General features: G+C 48.2%; 6 protein-coding genes across 6 annotated transcripts; 4 read left to right on the top strand and 2 right to left on the bottom strand.

Annotated features, from left to right (window-relative positions):
• Positions 1-1,315: 1,315 nt before the first annotated feature.
• Positions 1,316-3,537, top strand: BDP55DRAFT_634411 (uncharacterized protein; the record flags this gene model as incomplete). Its single annotated transcript, XM_060572661.1, has 2 exons — positions 1,316-1,524; positions 1,590-3,537. 2 exons carry the CDS (start codon positions 1,316-1,318, stop codon positions 3,535-3,537), a joined length of 2,157 nt encoding a protein of 718 aa, XP_060426901.1.
• Positions 3,538-5,922: 2,385 nt separating this feature from the next.
• On the top strand, positions 5,923-8,598 carry BDP55DRAFT_770483 (uncharacterized protein; the record flags this gene model as incomplete). The annotated part of the gene is made up of 7 exons (XM_060581087.1): positions 5,923-5,973; positions 6,633-7,236; positions 7,289-7,325; positions 7,383-7,518; positions 7,588-7,934; positions 7,994-8,411; positions 8,501-8,598. The coding sequence occupies 6 exons, from the start codon at positions 5,923-5,925 to the stop codon at positions 8,277-8,279; spliced, it is 1,461 nt and encodes a 486-aa protein (XP_060426900.1). The 3' UTR covers positions 8,280-8,411; positions 8,501-8,598.
• Positions 8,599-9,398: 800 nt separating this feature from the next.
• BDP55DRAFT_695698 (soluble quino protein glucose/sorbosone dehydrogenase) lies at positions 9,399-11,000 on the top strand (the record flags this gene model as incomplete). The annotated part of the gene is made up of 4 exons (XM_060577494.1): positions 9,399-9,692; positions 9,769-10,519; positions 10,578-10,810; positions 10,881-11,000. The coding sequence occupies 4 exons, from the start codon at positions 9,399-9,401 to the stop codon at positions 10,998-11,000; spliced, it is 1,398 nt and encodes a 465-aa protein (XP_060426899.1).
• A 182-nt stretch (positions 11,001-11,182) lies between these two features.
• On the bottom strand, positions 11,183-12,792 carry BDP55DRAFT_671265 (protein transporter sec-13). The gene is made up of 5 exons (XM_060575445.1): positions 12,527-12,792; positions 12,439-12,476; positions 12,336-12,380; positions 12,060-12,175; positions 11,183-11,994 (listed from the first exon to the last, which is right to left on the bottom strand). The coding sequence occupies exons 2-5, from the start codon at positions 12,439-12,441 to the stop codon at positions 11,247-11,249; spliced, it is 912 nt and encodes a 303-aa protein (XP_060426898.1). The 5' UTR covers positions 12,442-12,476; positions 12,527-12,792; the 3' UTR covers positions 11,183-11,246.
• A 293-nt stretch (positions 12,793-13,085) lies between these two features.
• Positions 13,086-14,915, top strand: BDP55DRAFT_233809 (uncharacterized protein). The gene is made up of 2 exons (XM_060566168.1): positions 13,086-13,334; positions 13,390-14,915. The coding sequence occupies exons 1-2, from the start codon at positions 13,221-13,223 to the stop codon at positions 14,434-14,436; spliced, it is 1,161 nt and encodes a 386-aa protein (XP_060426897.1). The 5' UTR covers positions 13,086-13,220; the 3' UTR covers positions 14,437-14,915.
• A 273-nt stretch (positions 14,916-15,188) lies between these two features.
• BDP55DRAFT_730907 (uncharacterized protein) lies at positions 15,189-16,371 on the bottom strand (the record flags this gene model as incomplete). The annotated part of the gene is made up of 3 exons (XM_060579758.1): positions 15,189-15,898; positions 15,953-16,178; positions 16,276-16,371. 3 exons carry the CDS (start codon positions 16,369-16,371, stop codon positions 15,189-15,191), a joined length of 1,032 nt encoding a protein of 343 aa, XP_060426896.1.
• Between the last annotated feature and the right edge of the window lie 2,008 nt (positions 16,372-18,379).

Below are 18,379 nucleotides of genomic sequence, written 5' to 3'. Positions count from 1 at the left end.
GCAAGTTGCAACAGCACGGACTAGATTGCACAGTACTCAGGTACGGAGTAAGGTACCCAAGAGTCACGAACCAACCGAGGATATCATGCAGGAGGAACCAGAAGAGGTTCCCAAGGGTCAAGACAAAGTACCATACTCCGTACGGAGCACATATTTGGGTCTTGGACAAATGTTGATACAGAGCCGAGTCCAAGAATATCCTATCCTAGCTTGCCCTACCTTGCTTCTGATTCTTCATCAATCACAGGGCGGCTGTCATGCAGACTAGAATACCTACATAATGAGAAATGCCTCGTTATTACGTACATCTGGCACGCTTCCATGTCTGACCCGACCCCGTACAGAAATACAGTCTACACGTTACAGGTACTTCGTAGCCTCTCCAGGTTCCACTAGTCCACTTTCCAGCATCCATCAAGCGCACGCTGGGGGCTACGTGAAGATACGCATCCATGGGAAATTGTAAACGCTGCCGCGCCAAAGAATGAATCACTGCACTTTACACCAGGGAAGGGTAGATACACTGCGAGACAAACATCGTCAAATACCAACGGGGTACATCTTTTTGTCTATTCCCCCTTTCCCAAATTCCAACTTTGTCCTATTCGGTATCACTCGGTGCCGCAATATCCGTAAGGGTAGACCTGAGCCATAATGATCTTGAAAGACTCGAAGATGAGGAGGACCAGAAGGCCCCCCCCGGAGGTGATGGGCAAGTTCACCCGTACTCTTCCTTCGACTCCATCCGCAATTGACGGGAGAAAAGTACTTACCTGGAGACTCAAGTGCCCTTGCCTTAGCACAATGCATTGTGACACCTTGGTTCCACTGGGTATCCGTACTAATTCTATAATGCACAGCGACTTGGGTGAGGTACCTTTACGAAGTAGATTGCGTACTTTGGAAGTTATAGAATGACAATGGCAACCTCATCCCATGTGCTGCCCGCGACCTAGGTGCGTAGGTAAGCTACCTTACTGGCCTTGGCCTGGGTTAGCACGTTGGGTGCCGGTACCTCATCGTTTGTCGCTGATTGCTGGCCATCTTATCTTATCTCCTCTTATCGATAGTAATTTTCTCCTAACCTAGATAGGGACGTGCCTAGGTGGTCCACCTCACCTCTACCTACAATTCTCAAGCATGCCTTGGCCCAACATTATTGAGATAAAGATCCTCCAACCGCTTGCCTGTCATTCCGCCGCAAACCTGACATATCATACGCAGACACCCACCACTCGATTCGTCCAGGTGGATAGAGGCAGTGACGCATTGATCAGCTAGGAAAGCCTACACAGTCGTTCACCGTCTTCATTACATGTCGCGTAGCAAGAGGTCGCATGCTATCTACGAGGCTGACTTGCACGATGAAGCCGCCGTACACGTCGCTTTTGGCACCCCTCTCCCGCCGCTTGACCCGGAATTCCGCGATGATGGCGCCTATATTCCAGTACATAAGCAGGAAGTAAGAGATGAACATGGAAGGCGACGTCTTCACGGTGCTTTCACGGGTGGATGGAGCGCAGGGTTAGTCTCTCCCCCCAGCACCTGGACCAGACTTAGCTATCATTTGACTGACAAAAGAAAACCAGATACTTCAACACAGTTGGCTCCAAGGAAGGATGGACGCCGTCTACATTCGTCTCAAGTCGCACGAACCGTCGCAAAAACGAGCCACGTACGAGCCAACAACGCCCAGAGGACTACATGGACGATGAGGATCTCGCAGACGCTGCTGCTACTCAGAACATCCAGACAACAAATCCGTTCTCTGCTCTTGGAGCTTCGGGTCATAATGTGCATCACGCTGGCGACTTCATCGGCTTAGCAAGAGCTAATGGCGATAACATGGGCCTCAAGCTTTTAAGAAAGATGGGCTGGAAGGACGGGCAGGGCATTGGCCCCAAAGTACGGCGGACCGCCCGCCTAGGTGTCATGATCAGCACTCAAGATGCAACTACCGAAAACACTCACTTATTCGCTCCAGACGATGTCAACGTGATAGAGTTCAATCGCAACCGCAACCGCCAGGGCTTGGGTTTTACAGGACAGCAAAACCTCTCTCAACTGTCTAGTTCAGGCATCACACGGACGAATCGAGATCAACTTGGCATGGAAGAGGAAAGGAGTAACGGCGATGAATTTGCGGACGGCCACCAACTTGCACTCGGTTTTTCTGGCAAAACAGGAAAGCAAAGCCAGACAGCACGTGGAGGCTTGGGCGTGGGCATACTGAATGACACCGGTTCAGATGACGAAGATCCGTACGACATTGGGCCACGAATATCATATAATCGAGTCCTGGGTGGGGACAAGAGCAGGAAAAAGAAGAAGCAACCAGCCAGTCTGTCGGCGAACCCCACGGTGAGGTCGAAACCGGTCTTCGTCGCCAAACCTTCATCGGCCAAGGCCTATGGCCAGACGCGATGTCTCGATGGGAAGTTGCCGCTCAAGGGCTTCACTATTGGCCAAAGTGTTGAGTCTCGGCTGTCTGGACAATCCACGGTGCCATATGGTCCCCTGACTGTACCTGATGATTGGAGATCAACGAAGCGCTCTGTCGGCGGGAACGCAACTACAGCATATATCTCTACAACAGACGCTGCCAAGACGGCTCAACATGACCCCGGATCTCGCGCACTGCTTCTGGGTGAATCGACATTGCCCGGCAAATCGATTTTCGACTACATGACGTCGGCTGCTCGCGAGCGACTGGCTGCGGCCACTGGCAGAACAAATCTACCCCCTGCCAAAGGCGAGGTTCCGACCGAGCATGCGCGCACGGCAGAGCAAAAGCTGCAAGATAGGTTAGGAAGCATACCTGTCTTGGCCAAAGAAACAGCCATTGCCGCAATGAGTCGAGGATCAGGCACAGGAGGGCCTTATGCGAACAACGAGGCCAAGCAGGCGAGATATCGGCTCTATCTACAGGATGCCGCGGGCTTCGGAGGTTCGGCTCCCGCCAAGCCTTCAGGCATGACGGAAGGTGACTATATTAAGGAGATCGAAGAATTTTATGGGTGTGCTCAGCTATTCAAGCCAATGACAGGGTTAATGGCAACACGGTTCACGACAGCTTCGACTGGGTCCAAGGAAGGCGCAGGCGTAGGCTCTGCTTACAATGCGCAGCAGGTCCTGAGATCAGTTGGGCAGGCAGATCCTCTTGAAACGGCGGCCAAGATGGGAATGTATGGGCGCATGACGAGGCTGACTACAGACTTCTTTCCGACCAGATTACTGTGCAAGCGGTTCAATGTCCGACCTCCCGCTCATTCACGACCAGATTCGGAGGCAATGGTTCCACCAGAGCCTCGCAAAACATCCTGCGGAGTGTCTGCCAGTGAGGTCACGCCCCACGAGCCGCTTGTTCGTGGGACGAACGCAGATGTGGATGACATGCTGGGTCGCGATGTGGCGAAGCAGTTATCGAAGCCGACGGCCGACATCTTGAAGCCCAAAGGCGAGACCGGCGAGGCCTCTCGACCAAGCAACGATGTCTTCAAATCAATATTTGGTGATAGCAGTGACGAGGATGAATGAAGTAAGTGCCAAATGTCTTCATTGAGACTGATGCCGTTACGACACAGTGAAGGCGCGTGGATAAGGTAGCCCACATAACCTTCCACTCACCGAACTACAGCTCAAAAGTGAAGGGGCCAACCAGCAAAGGTCCCTCTGTAGGATATAACTACGTGCCTTCTAGTATCCAAGCCTATCTGCTTCGACTTTGACTCTCAGTGAAATCGAGTAAGGTGTTTGCAGTACGGCGTGGGAAGATGAATGCCGCACACCACAAACTGGCTCCAGTCGCATATGCGGAAGCCGAGATATGGGGATTGACTAGCATGTCTCCCCAAGGAACAACACCTATTGCAAGTTCACAATCGCCTTTACTCTGGGTTCAACTACAGAAGCCGATGGAGCTGGGGAGCCGCAAGTACCACCAAAATGCCGCGATGCTCGGGATGCGAATAATAAATAGCGGATAGAAGTTTAGTTATCACGGTTATGTAGAGTATTAAAGCATGGTGGTCAATGTATCTGTTAAGAGGTCATACCCTACACGACGGATTATCCCCTATAATGGATCACCTAATTAAGCTACTTTTTCGCTCCATTATTACTACTACTAACTTAACTCTATATATATTAATTAATTGAAGAAGTCGTAAAAATTATATTAAATATTATAATAAACTTACTATATTTAATTATATGAAAAATTATATTACTAATAAAAATAGAAGTTTAAAAAGTGAATTAAATTTAAAAAGCTATAATTTATTAAAACGTTCTTTATATAATCTATTTATATAATAGTTTTTTTCTAGGTTTACAAATATAAAAAATTAACGTTAATAGGATTAGCTTTTAAGAGAAATTATATAATATAATATATAATTTAACTATGTAATATATATAATATACTCTATATATATACTTAACTTAATATAATAATTTTAATTTAAAAAATATAATATAATATAAATAAGTAGATTATATAATAGTATAGGCCGTTAAGGTTAATAATAAAGGTCGACTATTAAGGTCGGCCTTAAAGGTCAAAGGTTATTAGAAATATTCTAAATTTCAATATTAAAGTAGAGGCTTTTAGAGAAAGGGCTAATATAGTTAATATTTTATTATTCTTTTACTATATTAAAGCTCGTAAGAATTCTTTTTATCTTTATTACATTTTATGTTTTATATATAAGTATAAATATTAAAATAACTATTAAATAAACCTATTAAATAATAATATTTTAAGAATACTTATTATCTCAAATATATCTATCCCTCTCGGGCTTAATTAAATCGGCTTATTTAATACTTTAATTATTATAATTTATAAAAATATATTGGTAAAGTAATATAATACTTTTTAAAAACATAATATTTAATTAAATAAAATTATAAATATTATAAATAATTATATTAAGGATAGTATTAAAATCTAATAACTTAATATTAGTTTTAAAATTATATTTTATAAAACTAACTTTATAAAAATACTTTGTATTATAAAAAAAAGATTATTTAAAAGTTTTCTAGACTTTAATAAAGAAGGAAGTTATTATATTAGATTTAATTATTTATATAGGCTAGTATTAGAAGGTTTCATATATATTAAAGTAGGTGAAATTAGCCGTTTAGGTATAGGGCTAGAACTTGAAAGAAATATAGCGGAAGGTCCGGCGGAAGCTATTAGTAGTTATGAATATAGTATAATATACTTAGTTTTCCTATTATATAATATCTCGTATACATTAGTGCCCCGGCGGATACCTCCACCAAAAGATTAAAAAATTATATAATTATTTAAAATTTAAATAATGTTATATAAACTAGTTTTAAGAATTAAAAGAAAGTAAAATTTAAATAAATAATTTATGTAAATTAAGGCTATTCTAAAAATTAAATAGAAAATAATAATATATTTATAATAATAAATTATAATATCAAACATATTAAAATTACTTTTTAATATATATTTAGAATTTTAAATTTAATAAATTTACATTATTAAATAATAAATTCGCTATTATAAGGTTAAGAATTAGAATTTCTTTTTTTTATTAAAAAATAGCTTATTTAGGTGATCCGTCGTATGAGGTGGCCTCTTAAATGGGGAAACGACACTGTCTTGAGATGGGCGACTTGGGTCTTCCTCTTGCTGGTTTGTTCATCCCATCACGGCATTGCTTTCCACTTGGCCAAAATTGGGATGTGCCCAAGGTATGTTAGTGTTATTATAGGGATTAAAAGGTTTTAAAGGATGTGACCAGACCATCGGCATGGCACGTGAGATCATCGCGTATTGCTTTGATGCATGGAAATCCCGCAGTGACATTCCAATGACTTAACGTGTGCCTCGCGAGCTGGTGATTCGCTTCAACTCCCGCTGGCCGTCATCCAGAAGGAAACATGTTTGTGAGGAAGGTCAGAGGCATCTCGTACCTCAGCAACTCAGTCAAGGTACGGACTTGCTGACCTACCTGACCTTGACGTACTTCACCCGCACGGAGGACCTTGGCTTATTACTTTGCCATGAGTGAGCCCAGGCTGCGTTCGTTGGCTGCACCAAGTTACCAACCACCTCCTTCCATTACCTTAAGGTAAGCCCAGGTAGTCTGGGTACGTACTTCAGGGTTACCCTAGCGGATAACAAAGCAGACTGAGTCTCTGAGGTGCTCTATGCGGACGAAGTACTGTCAATCGTACCTGCTGGTCACCAAGGAAATAGCCGCCATCCTCCCCTGCTCGTTCTACCTCATCAAACTGCCCCCCAACGACCAATTTCCCATCCGCCATTTGCTCGGACACCTGCGCGCAACCATTGGTTTCTCTAGACCCAAGATACACCTGCCACCCCTGCGCTTGCAAGGCGACCTTTGTCACACCGTTTCGCGCCGTACTAAACGAACTACCCTTTCGCGAGCATCCCGTCCTTTTCTCTCTCCCTCTCTCATTGCACGTCTGCCCTTCGCAAACCACTTGGGTCACTGGAATCTCCGTTTCGGATAGACCATTCATTTGGCTTTCACATTAGCGTCTGAACACAAAGCCTATTCACGAATGCCATCAATTACAACTAGCTAAGAAGAGGTCGAATTACCGTACTGCTTTGTATCTAGCTACGATCCGATCCTCGATACCCTGTCGAAACCGCCATCACGTTGCCAGGCTCGCAACACGTCAGGAACGGGCAGCCCGTGTCCGCCCGGCGTACAGTCACCACTCTTCAAGGAGAAGACTCCCCTCAGCTACCAGCAAAGACCGAGCAAGAAAGTGCAGGCGAGTCCAGTCTCAGCGCCCAGTCACCCCCTCCTCAGTATCCCTCCGAAGCATCAACTTCCCGGCCGCCACCCTTCTCTTCAGTCTGCGATTCACTCGAGAACCCCTCCGAACCCGCTCACGATCTCCGCTCCGCCATCACAGTCGCTGTCGCTGGAATATCCCCTGCTGCGCCGTCGTATGCATCGCTAGCTCCAGATTTCTCTACAGAACAATCGGTTTCGACTTCTTTTGAACACGCTCTCGCAGAAACAAAGCGTGCGCTTCCCCGCGACACCAAAGGGAGCTCTTCCGCAAAGGACGACAACGCCGAACCACCCCCAGCATACTCGGAGGGACCTAGTCCACTCCAATCTTTCGCTTTTCTGATGGCTACCGCCGGAGGCGCGTCGAGTATTATTACTCAGGTGCAACAAGGGGGCCCGCCTATCAATGCAATTGGAGGTGAGTTTCTACTTGGCCTGGACGACTCGGTTAAAGACTAATATGATGACAGATGTTGGCGCCGACGAGACGATCGCGATGGACCTCCGGTAGGGTTTACTTCTACGCAACGTCCGACTCTGAAGGCTAACGGTTGCTATCTGCAGGGGCACCCGATTTGTTCTGTCGAGGGACGAACTCTTGACACTGCCCGAATTTGTCCTCCTGTCGTTGTTCCCCAACGGCCTCTTCCCCGAGGGGCACATGGGAGGGTTTACTGAGGGCGATGCAGTACAAGTAGACGTAAGTACAGATTCTCCCGCGTACAATAGCCTACATGGCGCATATCGATTGTTGACAACATCCCGGCAGTATGACCCGGCATCCCTGCAGTATATGCTGGACTTTTTCCGCACCGTTGCACAGTCGATACCTGCTGAGTCCTCTCCGAGCATTTCTCAGGAGGAGGATCCCGCGACTGGAGACCCAATGGGTTCACGAGACGACTCGTCGAAGAGAGCGGGCATCATCGTTCTGAGGGAGGATCTCGACTTCTACGTCATACCGCCGCGGGCCGATATTACGCAGCCTGAAATGATGGAAGTTAAGAGAGCTGCTGGAAGAGCCCTTCTTCAACAGACGGGCATTTTTTCAGGCCTCAAGCGCAGTGATGAGCCGGGTACTACGGAAGCCCACCTTATCGAAATGCTTACAGCAGGGCAAGTTTTCCCTGGTATGGTAATGGCTGGCCTCGAGCATGGAGCTAATTGTTCACTAGCGGGTTCAACCATCACGACAACTGGGGTCACAGGGCAGGAGAACCAAACAAGGCGGTTGTCTGCAGCCTAGCGTTGGCACGCCTGCGAAGCGACATCAGAGGCAACGATATGGGCAGTAATGCTGTTGGCATGGCGCAGAAGCTGCTCCTCTTTTGGAGGAAGCCTGCGAGACGCTGCTGGTGGGAAGGCGTGGAGCTCGACAATGTTGAGGGCGTTGAGGGAAAGCTGAAGGTCTGGATCAGGCGCGTTTGGACCCTGGAAATGAGCGTGATCGGCCTCCGATGAGGTCGATAAGCTTGGCTACTTTCTTGGGCGGCGAGAGGTCGGGAACGGGCGTAATGGTGTAGCGCAGCCTGGCTTTGCGGGTTGAAATATTGGTTTCCTTGCGTCTACTTCTTCGAACACATACGCGAAACGGTTAGTGGGCTTTGTCGGCCATGCATAGGCAACGTTCGTTATCGATGGCGAAGACCTCTATCTGAGGCTTATATTGAGCGTGTTCATAGGTGCATCAGACCAAGGCGAAAGAACTAATCGTGGGTCATTTCTCATATAATCAAACACGAGCGTCTTCCCGGAAAGACGTTTTTCGAGCAGCAAATCTATGCCTTGTGCTTATCATATAAGCGGAAAGGAACGACGGCCAGCAGTTCCAGTAGGCTTGGGTAGGTATCCAGAGACACCCAGCGTAAAGTCCGAGGAGCACGTCTTCGAATGCTGGAACGGGCCCAAGTACTCCCAGTAGTGCTTTTCACAACGTGATCAGTATGTTGAAGCCTGCTTCTTGGATACTTGGGCTCATGGTTGACATTTGTGATAATCCCAGTGATGATGGTCTCGACCTTTCAATAACGGCGCAGTAGTGGCGAATTTTAGGCTCTATGACTTCAGGTATAGACCATGTTGACTTGGCTAGGAGCGGCACACTGCCAGCTGTGCTCTCGAACCGTCAGCCTAGGCTTTGTCCACTTATACTCACATAATCATGTAGTATACCAGAAGTTGGCTTTTGTCTCCATGTCTTGGAGGATGGTGACAAAATGACTTACGCCTCAAGTGGTATCTATTATATGCATCATCTTAAAACAGAAGCAACCTCACACACAGAGACATCGCATCCTTTCCCCAATCATTCTCTTGGGGGCGGGGGGGTCAGCGTCAGGCACACTACTGCAGCTCTACATCCTAGCCAAGCTCCCCCGGCACAAACAAGTGTAGCATCATTTCTTGGCTGAGCCGTCGGTCCAAGCTAAGTTTCACAGCAACGCAAGGTGATCTTCCGTCATAGAATGGTGACACCAGCCGCTTCCAGCTATAACAACGACTTCAGGTCCAGTCCAGTTAGTTGCGTTTTATACTCTCGTGCTTCTCCATCCCCGCATTTGCATGCCGACTACCAACAACATGATTCTCTTGTTTTCTCTGCACGTTCTTGCGGCAACTCAATTCCCTGCGGTCTTAGCCCAGGACTGCCGGAATACTTTGAAGGCGACTTACACTTCGCCTATTGCCGCCGGTGGCTGGACATACCGTCTAATCGCGAACGGATTCACTCGGCCTAGAAGTATCCTTTTTGACGATCAAGGAGCTCTTCTGGTTGTCGATGCCAACTCTGGGGTGAAACATCTTAAGCTGACTGACGATGGCGGCACTTGCTTGTCTGTGGCTGAGAAACAGACTATCATCGATTCTCCAGAAGTAAGACATGCCTCTTCAAAGATCGTTTAGGTGTAGGAGCTAGCTTACTTATCGTAATGTGTCCGGCGACCCAAAGTTGAACCACGGAATAGCCCTGTCTCCGGATGGGAAGACTCTGTACGCCTCGACTGCCGACAAGGTATATTCCTGGCCATATGATAGCATTGCCGCCACTGTTGGCGATAGGAACAGGACCCTCATAGCGAACATGAGCAATACTGACCATACCACCCGAACGTTACTTCTATCCAGCAAAATGCCAGGCATGCTCTTGGTGTCGAGAGGCAGCGCGTCCAACATTGACGACGGTGCGATCAGCCAATCCACTGGGCATGCCCAGCTTCGCGCTTTTGACATTGGGGGCCTCGACAAGAACTCAGGGCCATTCAACTTCCCGATTCAGGGAACCATTCTAGGATGGGGACTGCGGAACTCTGTCGGCGTGGCAGAAGAGCCCGTCACAGGCGGTATATGGACTGTAGAGAACTCGGCAGACCAGTTAAGGAGGAACAACGTCGATATTCACACTGATAATCCTGCCGAGGAACTCAACTTTCATGGCCGTCTCATTGATTCTACCAAGGACCAGGGCGGTAACTACGGGTATCCAAATTGCTTTGCCGTCTGGTCGACCGAGGGATTTCCCAACAGAGGCAACATGACCACAGGAGATCAGTTCACTCTCAACCCATCACCTACCTTGAACGATACAACCTGCAACTCCGCTTATGTACCCCCAAGACTATCTTTCCAGGCACACACTGCTCCATTGGATATCAAATTCACGCCCGATGGCTCAGAAGCTTTTGTAACATTCCATGGCAGTTGTAAGTAGTGCCGTAGCTCTGTTGTCCAGATTTAATCGCATGTCTGACACCGGTCTAGGGAACCGAGACGAGGCTATTGGGTATAAGCTATCTAGTGTACGATTTTCGAACGGAGAGCCCATAGAGCCGGCTGACAGCCGGACACCAATCACTGATGTTTTGAGCAACGCAGACACCAGTAGTTGCCCAGACAACTGCTTTCGCCCGGTAGGGCTTGCCTGGGACAGTCAGCAGAGACTTTTCATGACATCGGATTCGACGGGGGAAATTTATGTCCTCCAGAGGACTGACGTCTCGGTCTCGACGAGTACCTCAGCGGCCCCTGTTCCAACGTCGTCATCAGACGCTGCTACGACTTTAGTCCCCTCTCGGCTCACATTTCTTGGCAGCCTTGCGATCTCGTTTTTTGCTTTCCTGGGAGGTGCGGGCGTGGTCGGGACTATGCTTCGCTGAGAATCAGCCTCAGCCACTTTTAGTATGAAAGTGACCGACTGTGACTGACTCCAAAGAGCAAACAAATGGTTGGTTAAGCCGAGAAAAACGTTCACGCCAGTAGATATCTGCGTTGTGTTAGCGGTGCTGGCCTGGCAGCTCTGGTTCATGTCATCCGTAACGCTTGCATCAACTCCATAACGACATCAAATTCACGGGTTCAAATGCGCGATAACCCATCTATGCCCTATTTTGCCGCGAACGCCTTGCCTATGACGCTACATGGATGTCTGTATCACTCCTCGATACTCTTGACGCACTCCCATTCGCCTCTGAGGTTCTCCTTCCATAACGAAACCTTGTTGTCGCCTCCGCTGACAGCGAGTACATTGCCGCTCAAAGACCAGCTGACTCTCCACACAGCTGCATCAAAGTTGAGAACCTTGCAATTCCATTGTCCAGCGCTCGACGAATCCGAGGTCCAAATCCGGACCGTCTTGTCTTGGGAAGCTGACGCAATGTATGACTTCTGCAGTACCGTCGGCGACCACGCGACATCACGAACCCAGTCTGTGTGGCCAGCAAGGGGCTCCTGTTCCTGCTTGTACGACTGCGCTGCCGAGTCGAAAACCCAGACTTTGAGCAAGTTATCACAGCCGCCTGTGACAAATCGCCTTACACCTGCCGAACCAGGACCAGGAGAACTGCTGACGATGCTTCCAGGTGCCGTGGCCGGGGCCCAGGAGACAGAGTTCACGCCAAGTCCATGGGCTGGGAATGTTACATGGTCGAAGCTGTTGTCGCGAAACTCGAGTATGCTCACGTTGCCGTCCGACGAAGCACACGCCAGGAGGCACCCAGACTCGTGTGGTGACCAAGAGACGATATTGACGGAAGCTTTGTGCAGAGCGAAATCGAAAATCTTCTGCCACTGATTGTTCTGTTCCCTCCAGATGAACACCTTGCCGTCGTAGCCTGCTGAGGCCAGAATGTTTCCATACTTGGGGTGCGCCCAGGAAACGCACCAAACTGCACCATCATGTCTGCGACAAAGTCAGCAGGAGTAGTAAGCCTGTGTTTCTGAGGGTCTGGAATGTGTGATCCTCACCCTTTCAGGGTTTCAACAAGCCGTTGAGAGTCCCCGTCGATTTCGAATATCTTGATGGTCCGGTCGCTTGAGCATGTCGCAAGGCGACGTCCGTAGTAATCGAGGACGGCATCGTGCTGTGAAGGGGAGGCGGAATGTCAGCCTAACCGAATGTGCTAGAGAAGGAGGCGCCCGCCTATCGCATATCATGGCACAGGCATCGATGATGTATATCTTCCCGTGTCGATGAAGATCGTGCGATCGGGTATGTCAAGCAAGTTTCGCAAAGGCACTTACAATCATGTCATCGTGACCAGAATTCGATATGACTTGTGCAGACGCCTAAGTAAAAGAGCCATGTTAGCGAGGGGATTGCCAAGTGCAGAGTGGGAAGCCGTACCATTGCAGAGAATGAAAGCTGGTGTTGTAAATCGAGGACTGCGCTCAATCAGAACATCAGATGGGTTGATGCGGGAGGGAATCAAGACCTGGGTATATGTTGAATGGCAAACTGCAAAGTGTCACTGTAAGTGCCACCTAAGTGAATCGAAGCTCCCAGCTGGCCTTAGCCCAAGCTTGAGTACCAATTTGGCTGACGGGACAGAGCCGTATTGCAGGAGCACCAGGGAGGGATTCTATATTGGGAAGGCGGTGGGACTTGCTTCCCGTGACCTGGGCCTCGTGACCTCCCTCAAGATCGACACCTGGGACCTCCTGTTTATCACACGTGAGACCCTCCCTCCCCCTCCCCCCGCTCCGGCCTAGAGTCCCGATAACGGGTGGGTGCCGTGCTGACGCAAAGGTACGTACAAGCCGGTGCCGAGGTAAACCGTTGTCCGAGTCAATGAAAGCCTCACACGGCCTACCTTCTATAGATACCTTCCATACGCTGTTCGGGTACTTCCTCTCCATATACTTACTCGAATGTTATGTGGCGCTAAGCTATGAAGTCTATCATTCTACAATCAATCTGGTCTCTTAACGCACCACAAGTCCCTACTCGCTCTCAATCCTCGATCAACATCGCCCATTACCTTAGGACCGCGATCAGTCTCAAACACCAAAACCCATACTCTTCGGACACTGCTAGCAATTTCATTGCGAACTCGAATAACATAGTATATCTCAAGGGCCGGACCTATCGATTGTTTCCCGTACAAAGCCTTCGCCCGCCTCCTCATCATGGCCGACGCTTCCTGCAGCGGCTCTACGCCGTTCAAGGGCCTCGTCGACCATGGCGCTCAAGATCGAAGCCTGCACCGAGATCGGTTTTCCAGTGCTCCTAATCCCCAGCAAGTAAGGAACAGAGTATTGCCCCCGTGTTCTCACGTAGTTCCTCTAACAGTGACAGGGATTTCGATCTACAACTCAAGCCTTTTCGGCGCCGGCTCAAGCAGGCTTTGGCGAATTCCTTGACTCCAACGGAACTGGACAAGTCAGCCTCAACACTCCCCAAACCCACAGCTCGCCCATATCAAGCTTCCCTCAAGGACTACAATCATTCCACACATCAGCGGCTCCTGACAGTCGGATGTTTTCTCCCAGCCCCTTCCAATCTGCGTCTCTGATTCCGACAGCTTCCCGGCAAGATGGGTCTATTACATCGTCACCGAGAGCATCGAGCTGGGCGCAAGATTTTGCAACTTTCTCTAGGGCGCCGCCAGGTTCTGGAAGTCACATGACAGGTTTTCCTTCTTCGCAATATCGAGCGCCTCCAGCCGGACTGACGCAGAATATGATGGGGTCGCATTCAAGACCTTGGTTGTTCGGGCCTCAAGGCGGTTCTGCAGCCGGTATAAATCACGGAGTTACAAGCACCGAAGCTGATTTTGATCTTGAGATGAATCGGTGGATGGCGGCCAATGGTGACGGGCAGATGGAGGATCTGGACACCGTCATGGAACAGCTTGCGCGGGAACTGGAGCAAGATCAACAAACGGAAGACGCCACACAATCATCCAGGGGTACCATCGGCGGCTTTGTGGATACTGCCACAACCTCTACATCAGATGCTTCCGTGCAAGGTGAAGCCCAAAGGATACAAGCATTCGCTGTCACGGCTTCAACAACACAACAAGCATCCGGCGCACCCTCGGTACTTGAGACTGATGCCGTCAATGTACCAACAAAAGCAAGTTTTTCGGACCACATGCCCGACTTGGAACGCCTAGGCCTCAACGAAGCAGATCAACCACCTGCAGAACACGGCCAGTCAACTTCGGATATTTCGGAGGCAGCGAGGCAGATCCTCGACTCGGTTCAACATGAACAAGGAGACAAATGGAAAAATTCTCGGTTCTTGTCACTCATGAAGGACTTCAGGGATGGGCATAAAGACATCATCAACAACGAAATTCTCGAAACTAGTGTTGGTGGCGAGCGAATGGGTGGGGACTGACTTGGGACCTTGGGTGCTCTTAGGCACCACCTAGTCACCTCAGTCGCATTGTCCAAGTGCCACCACCGCAAAGCTCTGACACAAGACCTGCTTCATTGTGAAAAGGGGGTTACCGCGCAAAGACGACGTTCGACGCTGCTGTATTTATATATAATAATAAGGATTGCTAGGCAGGCATTCATCATAGAGCCGAAACGGTCGGTAAACATTGTTGACACAGCAACAGACCAAGTGATGTTCCAGCGATCGCCATGTGTGTAACACGACAAAGCGTTGTCGAAAGACTTGCAACACAGGCGAGGCCTTGAAAAGGCTGACTCAGAGAGGGAGAGCTGAAGGCCGGTTTGGGACGACGGCTATTACCGACACGGCGAGGCCGGTAGTATCAATGTGTGCTACATATACATCATGTCAGATTTGACAGCGTAGGTGTACTGATGTGGTAGGGTGGGCATCGTAAATGCAGGAAGAACAATTTAGGATTAATAACCAGCACAAGCCTTTCAGTCACATTATTGATTATGACCGGATCACCATATTAATATAGTGCATAGTCACTTGAACGTTGTTTGACTGAAAATCCACAAATTTTCAAGTGTAAATTGATTTAACTACAGCCGAGAATGACACGCAGGATTAATGAAAGCAGTTGATGATTAGGAGAAGGGATGTTACTAAAGGAAATGCACGATGTGTACCCTAATCCCTCCAGTTCATCAGTGTTTGCGCCTTGGCGGTTTTGAGGGAACAGTTCAAGATCGACCCAGAGCAATGCTCTTCCAGTGGTCACGCTCTTCTTCAAGCTTACGAATCTTCTCCTCCAAATCTTCAAACCGTTGGGCCTTGCGCTCACGAGACTTGCGTGCAGCCAAAGTATTGCGAGCACGCTTCATGGCGGTGGTGTCATTCGGATCCTCAACAATGATAGGAGGCAGTGGCTTGTCTCGTCGACGGGAGTTCACACCCGACACCGACGAGTGACGAGCGGACCCAGTTGGGGAAGAGTTGACAGACTTCCGGCGACCCGTAGTAGAAGTAAATTCGACCACCTCCAGGTCATCAGCATTGAGCGCAGGAGACTGATCAGTCTGCAGCTTCTGGGTTCCCTCGACGCCGGCAGCGTCTTTCGTGACGGAGGTGGACTCCTGGGGAAAGAGGGGGAACCAAGGATCACCAGCGGTGTGGTCAAAGTCTGCTGATCCAAAATCGCCCGAGTCAAAGCTGGGAGAGACATCATAGCCATCGTTGAAGTCTGGCGACTCATTGTAGATCGACGGCGATGTAAGGGCAGTCAAAGCTGTTGAGTTCGGAGCAGACATGAAGGGCTCCTGGATGAGCAGGTCCTGTGGAGAAACGGTGCCTAGATTGGTAGGACCGACGTCGAAGACCGAGGGCATTGCAGGCGACGAGTATGTGGTGGAAGCACCACCCTCGAAGCCGGTGAAATCCTCCAAGTCAAGGTCTGTGAAGTCGCATGAGGAGAGTCCAGAAAGAGGACACGGTGGGAAGGGCTTACCTTGGATATCCATCTTGTTGGTTGTACCCTGAAGACTTTGAGCGAACAGTGGCACAGGAGGACGCTGGCGGCGATTCAGAGCAGCTGAAGATGACGGAGCAGACGAAGCGTAGAATTGGGCTGATTGAGCAGGGGAGTACACTGAAGATGACCGAGAGTGGGATCCGGAAGCTTGGATCTGGGCTAGACGATGCTTCTGTTGAAAATGAACGCGGCTTTGAGGGTTCTGTCGAAGTTGGTGTGACGAGTGACGACGTTGATTCAGACCGAGGGCGGTATGAGCGGCCAAGTGTCTAGGTTGACTGGTGCGAGGCTGATCGAACAAGACGAAGTCCTGCTGGGGAGACTGTTCCGTTGGACTGAACTGAGGCTGTTGCGCGGGATGTGCCGGCAGGCTGGGTGAACTGGAGGGAAGCCATGGTGATTGGGAATCCGTGGTGAAGACTGAAAAGTCTCGGGGTAGAATGTTTGCGGAGGCGGAACTAAAGCTAGAGCTGGAAGCCGTAGTGAAGTTCAGATCGACCTGTAAAGGTTGAGCTGAAGTATGGAGCGGAGAAAAGTTGTATTGAGTTGTGGACTGAATGTTGTTGAGCTTAGAAGCGGGATCAAACTGAAGATGATGATTTAACACATTTTGGCGAGCCTCTTTGGGTGTGTAGTTCTGGGTCGTAGTTTGGAAAATTGTGGTGGTGAGGAAGGAAAAAAAAGTCAAGGGGTTGAGAGGGCGCGAAGGGACTAGCGACCTTTTGTAGCCTGAAAGGCAGCAATAGGCCAAAAAAATGAAATGGGTGGTAATTAGTTGTGGGACGGCACTCCCGAACATGCAAACAGGGCGAAGGGCGCAGTTGGCGAAGCCCTGTTGTTGGAAAGATACTGCGGGACTATGTATCCTGCCGCAACGCAAAAGGCAGAAATTGGTGTACAGAGCACGGATACGCTGCACAACTACCGCAGCCAGATGTAGCCCAAGGCAACCAACTGCGCCCACAGGAAGGAAGGCTGTTACCCCTGCACGGAATCAGAGTGTGAGTCACACTTTCTGATGCTAGGCCTGATTTGGCTTGGCCGAGCGCACGGGACGTTTGCTCTCATTGGTTTGTGACGGTGGCAGGCAGAACACAGTGTGGGTAGGAGACCTTGCTGGCCATGTGCATTGTGTAACAGCAGCCAACAGTCAACTCCGACCTGAATAGGTATCATCATGAAGGTCATCTAGTTGCTTACATACATTCATCCCCTGCGCGGCCTCACCTCCCGTGTCATGCTGACATGCCGAATCTCTTTGATCTAGTACAGATAGGCGTCAACTCTCTGCCTATTGATGTATGTTCCTCCCTCACATGACCCCACGGACCAAGACTACCGAGGCGTCCCTCTACTTTCAAAGCCGGTGCTTGTGTTCGTGAGGAATAATGAGTTTCAAAAGTGCCTGGGGTGTTGAACGCATGGAATGTTGGATAGAAAACTGGGGTATGTACAGTTCTATCCAGGTCAGTATGGATGGCTTGAAATGAAATTACGGCTATTCATTCGAGTCTGAGAATGTACCTTGCTAAGCCATATGTGGTTGTCGCCATTCGGGCATTCCAATAAAGTATTCACGTTGTTTCTCGAGCCTCCTTGGCACAGTGCCATTGTGAAAGAAGCTTGGTCGCGACGCCCAAATACGAATCTATATCTACAACCCGGCTATTTGAACTGATGAGTATCATGGTTTGGCTGTTTTAAGTGGGTGCCACTGCCAATAGATCTCCCATAGCTGCCGAAGGCACTTATATAATCAACAGTTTTTACGGTCGCATTCTGTCAGATGGCCAGCCACACGACGCTGGCCCGGGCACCTCCTGGCACTCAAGGGCCACCTTAGTCCGTAATGCATTCAAACCGCACTCCGGGATCACTACTAAAAGGTCACCCCATACGACAGATCACTCCCCACAACGGATTACCTAATTAAGCTACTTTTTTAAACTTTTAATTTTTAATCTTAAAGTAGCAAATTTGTTATTTAATAATATAATTTTATATTTAAAATTTGAATGCAAATTGATAAAAATAGCTTTTAATATATTTAATATTTTATAATCTATTATTATAAGTCCATTATTATTATAATTTAATTTTTATAATAATCTCAACTTTTATAAAGTATTTATTTAAATGTTATTTTATTTTAATTTTTAAAATTAATTTATATAGTATTATTTAAACTTTAGATACTTATTAGTACTTTAATATAAAGGTACTTAATATATGGGCACTTAACTAGACCTAGCTTAGCTATAAGGCTATAATTAAGGTTTAATATAGCTTAGTTATAGGCTATAACTTAGGCTTAGCAAGTTTTTAATAAAGTTTAGCTTAAAGAAAAACTGATTTTTATAATAGGCTTATAAAAATATTAAGTTTAAATTTGTTTAATATATT

This window comes from Colletotrichum godetiae, assembly GCF_030913485.1.
Source record: "Colletotrichum godetiae strain CBS 193.32 chromosome Unknown BDP55scaffold_34, whole genome shotgun sequence".
Classification (NCBI taxonomy): domain Eukaryota; kingdom Fungi; phylum Ascomycota; class Sordariomycetes; order Glomerellales; family Glomerellaceae; genus Colletotrichum; species Colletotrichum godetiae.
Note: the sequence above shows the minus strand (reverse complement) of the source record. Positions and strands in the feature narration are given on the sequence as shown.